The sequence below is a fragment of the Gavialis gangeticus genome, unplaced genomic scaffold (assembly GCF_001723915.1).
Source record: "Gavialis gangeticus isolate Ggan-Ray unplaced genomic scaffold, GavGan_comp1, whole genome shotgun sequence".
NCBI lineage: Eukaryota > Metazoa > Chordata > Crocodylia > Gavialidae > Gavialis > Gavialis gangeticus.
In genome coordinates, this window is record NW_017729029.1 from 9,939,949 (window position 1) to 9,949,921 (window position 9,973).

Sequence of the window (9,973 nt, forward strand, 5' to 3'; positions counted from 1 at the left end):
GAACACCTTCAAGACACATTTGGATGCTTATCTTGCTGGGATCCTATGATCCCTGCTGACTTCCTGCCCCTGGGACAGGGGGCTGGACTTGATCTTCCAAGGTCCCTTCCAGCCCTAGTGTCTATGAATGTGCCTTGTGGCAGACAGCAAGTAAGGGGCCAGGGATGCATTGTCACAACAAGAATCAGGCCCCTTGTGGCTCCCCTGCCATCCACCCCGGCACACCAACTTCTTACAAGTCAAAGTTGAAGGATTTTTTGGCATTCTGCTGAAAAATATTGCCAACCCCTGCTCTAGACCCATGCCAAGACTTGAATCACGAATATCCATTATGCTATCAGTAGATTCAAATTCGTAAGGACAGAAATACAAACTAGAAACATCTGTTGCCAGCATAATGGCCTTAAATTACCTTAAAATATAGGGATGATGTGAAAAACAGCTGTGCCAAAGGCTCACAAAGGTATGGCTTCACTTCTGAAATGAAAGAGAAGTAAAAAGATATCTGTACAAGAATTCAAGCTACCCTGCCTAGATATAGCCTATGCTCATTCAGTCTGCCTCACATACCTGAAAAGCTATTGAGAGGGATCCAGCTCACCAGCCTGAGAACTTGTAATCGACAGCAGGAACCATCCCAGAGGGGAAGGCTTTTATATAGGAATTCTTCACAGGAAGAGATTCCCTCCTGCAAAGCACAAGATTGAAACATTAAAAAAGTTAAATCTCAAAAGCCTGTCCCTTGTCTTCCTTTGTTCCATGGTTTATTTTAGAGAAGAACAGGGGCCACCCAGCTCACCAGGATGCTAGGTAACAAGTACACTTTCAAAATTATCATACATCCAGAAGGGGTCAGTTTAGGAATCTTCACTTGCTCTGTCAACAGATTTTTACTGATTTTGTCTCTCATGGATGCCACAGGAAATGGACAATCCCCAATGCATCCTAAGGGGGGGGGGGGGAAATCAAGGAAGCTAAGGTTCTTCAATAAGCTGGTTACCTGCAAGAAACACTCTGCTTTGTAGATAGTATCCAGGAAGTCTTTGAAGTCTTCTTCATACAGCTGATTATCCACCTTGCACCAAATGCACTCTAAACCAAAGAGAATATTGTATTGGATAAGAACATAGAAGATTCACACAAACGGAAGCAGATTACAAAATCCTCTTCCCTGGACGGTTACCATTAAAAATCAACTGTATTTTTTCAGCTACATATGCATGTACAGTTAAGTACCATCACCAAGATAGGAAAAATACAGTTTCAGACACCGCTTTCCTCCCCACCAAGCCTGGTAATATTACGTTTCTACCTTCTTGAAGAGCCTGGCCCATCCAGTAGTTGAGCCGCAGGTATATAGATTCATCTTTCATACAATTAATGTAATGAAGCAACAAAGGACTCCTTAGCACTGAACTCATTCGGGAAGGAAACTGAAAGAAAACAGGATAACCAGCTATTGAATCTTTATTTCTGAAAAGTGCCAACACAAAGCTGATGCTATCAGAATTGTCCACTCTCTCTGATCCAAAGTGCCCAAACACACAAGACAGTTGGAACCAAAGCTTTCATACCACTGTGCACTAAACCCTACATTTTTTTATTGGGGTTGAGCAACATGTGCACTGCTCTCTATAAGGTCATGGGCACAATACATGGTTACATCTCACCTGCATATGCATGCCCATGCCGAGGCCTTCCTGCCACTCACCTCTAGGCAGTGGATGTTCTGTAGGAGTTGAGAAAATGTACAGAGTTTCTCCACTGGAAAGGATTCAGTGGGACTGAATATGTCAACATGGCTGACCTCCTTGCTCACAGTTGTGTTACTTGTACTGTTGCTACTTGCAGGCAAAATCAACTGAGTATTCCATTTCTAGACAGATTGGAAATCAAAATTAACAGCAGCAAGTAGGACTCCAACATAGTCATTCAGATAAATGCAGATATGCCCCAAATTATTTTACTACCCTGCCAAATACAATACACTTATATCCCAGGCATTTGAGGCAGTACATCATCATCAGGGATCCTGGTTTTCTGTTTAAAATATGAAATAGCCTGATTAAAAAAAATCCCAAATTCTCTGGATTACCCCCCATCAGCATTTTTCTGCAATTAAAATGAAATGCCGCTATCTATCTCTATATAGGTATCAGTTGAACACAATGTTTTGATACATTTACAATTTTAAGTAATTTGGAAGCCTACTAGTGCCTCAATCATTATAACAAAATACATTTTAAATACCTATATATTTTAGTGTTTGATTTTTTATCATCATGGAAAATAAGAGCTCCCCCTGCCCCTTTGCTCACCAGGATATGGGTCCAGCTGCAGATGTTCATTACAGAGAAAGCTACTATTCTACCCCACTGCTCTGTGGTGATGAGCAGCCTTGATATGTTGGTGTCCTGCCCATGCTGTTGCCCCACACACCCAAGCCACAGCCCTGCTAATGCCCCTCACTCTGACATACAGCCCCACAGCCCTGCTGGTGCCTCTCACCCCAGAACTGCTGCCCTCCGCCCCCAAGACCTAGCCACCAGAGCAAGGGGTGTGTGGTCCAGCCAGGCTGCAGCCCTGCTGTGGGCACTGAGATCTGGGGAGGCAGGTGCCCGCCCACCCTGGTCCCCTGCCACATCACTTGTGCTCCCTCCTACCCACAATGCACTGCCTGTGCCCCCTGCCTCTCCCTCACAGACTTACCTGGAGGGAGCTGCCCTCCACCACACTGCCTGGCTGCCACATTCATGTGGCACCCTCTGCCCCACACTGCTCCCAGCCCCAAGCAGCCCCTTGCAGGCTAGAAGGCCTGTAAGAGGAAACATATGTTTCCTTGGGTTTCTGTATTCTTCTCCTTTAAAGGAGAAAATCCATATTTTTCTGCAGCAAATTGAAAACCCAGATCCCAGATTATTTATTATACCCCATTAAATTATACTGCCATTCCCTATGCCCTAGTCAGATCCTGGTTCCTATCTTTTTCTAGGATTCAGCATAGAACAGCTCTAGAAATTGTTTGAGTTCCCATAACCTACCCTCTTCCGGGACTGAAGGTGAGTTGGACCTAGAATCAGTTGCTGGGATACTGGAAAAGTTCTCTGGTTTCTTTGCCTTACACTGTTGATTGCTGCTTTCCACAGGCTTTCTGAGTTCTTAAAGTAGGTCTGAAAAGCACAAACCAGATGTGTGAGAGGATAAATTAAAAAAAAAAAAAGTGACAGAAAAATAAGTTTCTATTTTGATACATATCACTGTAATGACTTCTATGTGCTCTGTTGTAACAGCTGGGCTTAACAGTCCAGGAGGTGCTAGGTTTCTGACAGTGCAGTATTACTTTTATCACCATGCAACTACAATCCACAAGAGACATTGACTTTTCTAAAGCTTTTGCCCTCTCTCAAACGTCAGAAAACACGGTTACAAAGGTTTCAAATGCATGAGAACTTGCATCTGTTTAAAAATTCTCATACTATTATTTTTATCTATTGATAGAGACAGGATCTAAATGATGCATTAATTAAAACCTGCCCAAGTATTTGGGTGCATTTACAATGGAGCCCCCAAGACATTCAGGAACAGTGAGTCTACCAAATAATTGACCAGGACAATCAGAGTCCATTTAAAAATGAGTTAAGTTTCTGGACATCATGGCTGCAAAGAAAACTTGAAATAAAAATTTAAAACAGATTTTTTTCTTGACCAGTCTTCCACCATTTTTATTAAAATCAGTTTTAAACCCTAACCCGATTTCAACCTTTACATTCAAACTCTTCAACTGGAAATATTTTCACTCAGTTTAGAAACACTATTATGAACTGGTGGCACGTGTAGGTTCAGACAAGGCCCAACTCTGGAAATGAAATGCCAGACCATCTCCCATGCTTTGGTAGGTGACAAAATCTCTGACTTCTCCAATTAACAAAAAAAATCTGCAGGATAATAAAAACTGCAAAAATAAGTAATGCAAACTGATATAAAAACAAACATTACCAGCAATATTCTAGTGACTAACTCCATTTTTAAATATACCCAGAGCTGCCTCAGCCTACCTGAGGTGCACAGAAACCAGATACCTACAGAATATAGTCCTGTTTACTACAGAATACTTAAGAAACTTTGACTAGAGTATTTACATGTGCAGTGTAACTGCACAGCATATCTTGTATGCAACTGCATAATTGTGACCACAGCATAGACACAATTACAAAATACTACCACATATCCTGTTCCTTCCTTGGAACTCCTCCAAGTCAACTCAGTTTTGCCACCATTACCTTTATATAGCAAAAACTTTCCAACTTAGAAAATCAGGCCCATAAACAAAATCTAAATTTTTATTCTATTCATTGTTTGTTGGCTGCCATTATCATCTGTACTGCAGTTTTTGCTACATAGAGGTAATGGTGGCAAAACTAAAAGCATTTGGGCAATACTTAGCAAGAATAGGAAGACATTATTTCCCCAAAACAGAATATATCAAATGGGAAGGAAATGATCAAGAGAGGATGAAAGTAACAACAATAAGAACGCAGTTCCATAGGCTAGCTTTCTGCCCTTCAGTTCCAAATCATTTACATTTGCTCTTGCTTCAGTATGGTGAAATGCTAGCAATCCCTATGTAACATTCCTTTTTTGGTGGAAAGAAGAGCCAGAATTATTCTTTCACCACTGTATCACACAGCAAAGCTGCTTATGTAGAAAGCACAGTACAAATTTGACACTCAACCCTGCCATTTGTAAGATCAACCCCATTGCTCACCTTCATTTTTGCAGGCAAAGTTATGGACACCAACTCAGGGTAGAAGAGCTTGTAAAGTGATAGCAAAGCCTGTAGATGAGGCTGCATTCCCTAGAATAAGTGGAAGACAGTTAAAATATGCACCAGAGGACTAAATACAGCAGCCAAGGAATAGAACGAAAAACCCAACTGAAAGTCAAAGACTTCCATACCTCATTAACCAGCCCCACAGTGCTATGTGCAGCTGAGGATGGAAGGAGAACAAGGAAGAAAGAAATAGTAATGGAAATGAGCGGGGAAGATAAATTTAAGTCCTAGTCCTAATGACCTAAAGACACTAAACAATCAGAGATGCTATATGATGACCTATTTGGCTAAAATGTGAATGGGAATGATTTTACTCTTAAAGCCAATGACATTCTATTAAAGAATGAAAATAGCATCATACAGTTAAACTTTCTGGAGTGTTACTGATTTGTTATCAAGTATAAAGAGAATGGAGCAGGGTTCTCTAAGTGTTATCCTCAAAAAACTGCAAGTGTTTGGAGTTGTTAAAACTTCTTAAAGGCTAGCTGTTATGGTACTGTAACAAATTGTGTATGCTATGGTGGTATGATACTGCATTGACCCTCAACTCCAAGCCTCTTTCTGATTTAGGGAATGCTCCTTGTCAAGAAATCTCTAGTCTGATAGAGGTTCTACTGGGACCAGACTAGAATCTGCTTTTGAGATAACTCCTTACCCCAGCAAACTTTAGCCTTATCCACCCCAGTCCAGACTTTGCAACTACAGCAGAGAAAGCTTGCTATCTTATGAGATATTTCCCTTTCGTTTTTAAAATATCATAGGTCCCCGTCTCCATGGAAGGGAACACCTGTACTTATGAATGGCCCTGAAATCACACTGACCACAGATATGCAATATATTATATAAAACAAAAAACAAAGGATGTATAATAAATACAAAGAAGAATAATTATACGAGAAAAAAATAAATTATTTTTGGAAGACAGAACAAAACAAAAATCATAAAACTAACAGCAAAAAAATCATACCCTGCTTCCCTAATCAAGAAACAGCTCCTCAAAGATTTCTTCAGTTATATTTCTCAGCCAGCCACCCCTGCCAGATGTCAGACCATTGACCCAGCCTTTTCCCAACTGGGGACTAAACCTCTGTAAGACCAGGGACTTTTTTGACAAGGAGCCTTCTTCTAAAGATATCACACTTACATAACTCATTGTTCTGTTCCAGGGGGTTAACAACCTATGGCCTGCAAAAGGCCTGATTCAGCACATGGCACTGTTTCTCACAGCTGCCAGGGCAGCTGGGGTCTTGTGGGGGTTGGATTCCAGTAGTCCAAGTCTCTCATCAGTCTCAAACCCCCTCCTCCTTCTGAGTCACCACTACAGCAGGAGGAGGTGTTGGTGCAGCTAGCAGACTAGAGGGTGACATAGCAGCCACCAGGGACAGGAACCTCCAACTTCCCTCTAGTGCAGCTGCTGCCTCTTACTGCCAAATTTATCACTAATTGCAACTGTAAGCAATAATAAAACTGAACATAGCTTAACATTAGTTTGAAAGAGAGACCAAACATCATAGTTAATTCAGTTTGGGAAAATATCTATGCAGGATATATAGTGAACCCCAAAAATCAATCCTGTATTTGGGTGAATCTGTGACACATACCAACTTAAATATTCAGCTGATACTAAGTCTACTGGGGTTTTAAATCACAAATGTATAAAGCAAAACATTTCAGGACTTGGACTGACATTCACAGAAAACTTAAAATTACCATTCTTCTAAGCCAGACATTTCCAGCTAAGCTAAAGTCACTGGCCCCACTGTATAGCCTACTCTTTCTTGCATACAATCTCTCCATCCACTAAGTCTCACAAGCACCCACTCCGAGAAACCCATTTGAAAGGTTTTGCAGCAAAGTCCAAAGTCATTCATTCCTGAAATTGTTAAACTGTTATAGGCACCAAAGTTCAGTGATTCTCAACTAGGGTACCTTAAAATCCTTTCAAGGGTGCCACAGGGAACCACACAATATTTGTCCCCCCAGGGACAAGAAGCTGCAGGACACCTTGTGCCACTGCTAGGTGTCCCTGAGGAACACCTGTGCCACACACCTTGTGGCACATGGCAGGTTACCCCAGGTGGGGTAGGAGAGGCTGGTGTCAACACAGGGCTGGCCCCAGCAGCCTTACCTGGGGTTCTGTTGGTCTCCTGGGGCTGCAGCAGTGGCGACAGCGCCACTCAGAGCCTGGCTGGCAGCTAGAGTGTGGCTCTAGCTGGCCAGGCTCTGGGCAACGTGTGCTGTCCCTGTGTGTGGTATCCTGCTTTTTTTTTTTTTGGCCCAATTTTGACCCTGGGATCTCCTGGGGTCAACCCCCACCACCCCCCTGTGCTGCTACCTTGCAACACAGAGAACACCTGAACGTGCAGTATGTGGCACCACAAATGTATCTGCAGTGCTATATACTGCATACTATATACTCGTCTGGATGTGGCCAGAGATTTCAAATAGGAATTCATTGTGCTCAGAACATTCTAACTTGTTATAGACTGTCTAAATTATTTGTAACAGGAGAATAATGCTACTATTTTTCTGTAGTAAAAAAAAAAAAAAAGAAGTGAAAACTAAGAGCTGGCATTGTCCAAGGGTAGCCTGAGTCTAAAAAGACTGAGAACCACTGCCATAATTACTAGAAGATATTTTGAGGCTTTTAAAAAACAAAACAAACCAAAGAATAAACCCTGAATTTTGCTTCACATGTTTATACTCTGAGAATCCAGTACAAACGTTATGACAACTATTTTTCTGGCAACAGATTTACTGAGTGGAAGATGAAGTCTTCAACATCCAAACACTGAGAATCACACACAATTTTGCAGTTTTCTAACATCAAGGTCTCAGGTCACAGTTACCAACCTTCTAGCTGCCTTGCATATTTTGCAGCCCTGTGTCTCTATCTATGGACATTTCAGTCCTTTTGTCAGTGGATCTTAACCTTGCTAGACTCCAGACATCCCACATTAGCCCCGAAGGCACCCCTTGGAAAATGTCAGCCCTTAGCTTTCATTAATTTCTTGACTACAGAAAAATAACAATGAACTCTCTTGTTCTAAAGAACTCAACAGGCCTACAACAGGTCAGAGAGGAATCCATAGTGTCAAAACCAATCTCAAATCTCTGGATTAATCATGTGAATCATGCATAGGCATTAGCACTGTTAAATGTGCAAACACTGTGCAGCACCAGTGGGCACCTTAAAAGCAACTTGTGGCACTCAGGCTGAGAATCGCTGTCCTATGTACTTCTCATCAGCCATCAGTGTAAGTGCCTTAATCACTTAGATGGCAGATTTAAAAAAGAAAAACAAAAAAGAATCACAGTGTATTTCAGGAAGGTAGGGGAAGAATAATAGCTGCTTCTCCTCTGGATTCAGAATCCCACTCTCCTTTCCCCAGTCAGGCAAAGGAGAAAGCCTGGGGTTGATCAAGTATCAACTGTCATCCCAAATGTAGTTAGCAAAGGATAAAAGTTGTAAAGAAGAGTAAGTGGTGGCCTAGATTCATTACTGATACTAGAGCAGGGCTAGCCAACAGGAAACCTAGAAAAGGGCAGTAACAGGGTTGATAGTCAAAAGAGAGAATATAATCAGGGAGAAACTATAGAGGTGAATAGTGTGGGATTAGAATGTAGCAGTTCAGTGGTTAAGAGAGAGGGCCTGATGCAAGTATAAAAGGTTCAATTCCTGGTTCTGGTATTAATGTAAGTATTCTTAAATAGGTCACCACCTCTGTCCCTCAGCTTCCTATTTTTGAAGGAGAGGTCTCTGGCCATCATTTTGATAGTTTCTGATAATACTGTAGAAGCAAAAAGGCAAGTGGAAAATGAAAAAGTAAGGAAATGGAAAGGGAGAGTCAAGAGCCTACTACCAAGTAGGTTTGTTTGGCTGTTTCTAGTTGAAAATGTTTGCATTGCTATCCTGAGTGCTTGGAAGAGACACAAAATACAAGGCAGGAATTACAGGTTAACACAAGGTACAGGCTCTTGTGCTAAATAAAAAAATCCTCAGTCAGTCCTTAGCATTACAGAGAAAAAAGCTACTATTCTAAGGTCTAATAACTCCATCCTAGTTGTAATCATGTCTGCCTCTCTTCTGGGCTCTATTAAGAAAGTACAGGGATTGCAAGCTCAACTAATTATTTCTTCTATTCAAGATTTTCAGTAACTCACCATCTTTGCCTGTAGATCTAACAGTTTCCTCACGCGAAAAGGTTTTACTGCAAAAAGAGGAAAAGCTAAGAATATTATGGGTACAAAACATCACATCAGACAATTGCATATTTATGCATTGTATGGCCTAATACATTGAACCAGTAGGAACAATCCAGGAAGCTGACTGGATGGACTCACCGCTCTCTCTCCTGGTCAGCAGATACAGTATATGGCAGATATAAGGACACTGCAGAAAAAACAAAACCCCACCAGTGAGCAATCTGATTCAGCAAGATACTTATTAGACTAAAGAGACCCCTGTATAAACCCATTTCACAGGTCATTACTGTTTCAATAGTCTCCACAAGAACTTGCTGTCACACTGAAGTTGAAGTGCTTCAGTCCTTACTATATAGAACATGCACCAAACCATTCAGAAATATCAGCACACAGCACAGAACTGATATAACTCATTAAAACCAACTGCCAGTATGCCCATTTCATTTGAGGCTATTCTCTATATTAGGCAAATTCTTTGATGAAGTCAGATCCTGCCCATTAGAATAAGGGCTGAACACTTCAGGAGTCAGAGAATAAGAGGATAATGTATAACAATTAGCTTGTTTTGTGTCAAAACACTTTCATTTATTGCAGTCCTTTCCCTTTCCATATCCTTGTGGCAAGGTATTTAGCAGAATTTTTAGATTTTATTGGTATCTAACAGGCTGCACTATGAGCTCTTCTGCCATGGCCTTGAACTGGCAACCTCTGGGTTGTCAACCATGTGCCTTAGTACCCCATTTACAGCAGTTTGAGTTCAACATGTATAAAGTATCTGTGCCAAACCTCAAGTACTCTGAAAGTATCACACTTGTTAATTTCTCTGTTCTCTTGCAGAAAGTACCTTATGGATAGGAATCTGTGTTAATCGGGCTGGAAGTGCCCCCTCTGCAGTATCTCCTTTAATGTTTTCCATTCTGCCGTTTGCCTTCCCCC

The 9,973-nt window shown here is 41.4% G+C and overlaps 1 protein-coding gene across 1 annotated transcript in view; it reads right to left on the bottom strand.

Moving 5' to 3' along the window:
* CENPI (centromere protein I) overlaps positions 1-9,973 on the bottom strand; it is a gene marked incomplete at its 5' end in the record, with an annotated part of 40,550 nt that overhangs the window by 12,728 nt on the left and 17,849 nt on the right. Inside the window, 9 exons of the mRNA XM_019521003.1 lie at positions 413-477; positions 571-688; positions 1,001-1,092; positions 1,313-1,433; positions 1,712-1,876; positions 3,042-3,170; positions 4,766-4,855; positions 8,996-9,042; positions 9,176-9,224. Coding sequence (XP_019376548.1) covers positions 413-477; positions 571-688; positions 1,001-1,092; positions 1,313-1,433; positions 1,712-1,876; positions 3,042-3,170; positions 4,766-4,855; positions 8,996-9,042; positions 9,176-9,224 — 876 coding nt within the window. The remainder of the gene's footprint in view (positions 1-412; positions 478-570; positions 689-1,000; positions 1,093-1,312; positions 1,434-1,711; positions 1,877-3,041; positions 3,171-4,765; positions 4,856-8,995; positions 9,043-9,175; positions 9,225-9,973) is intronic.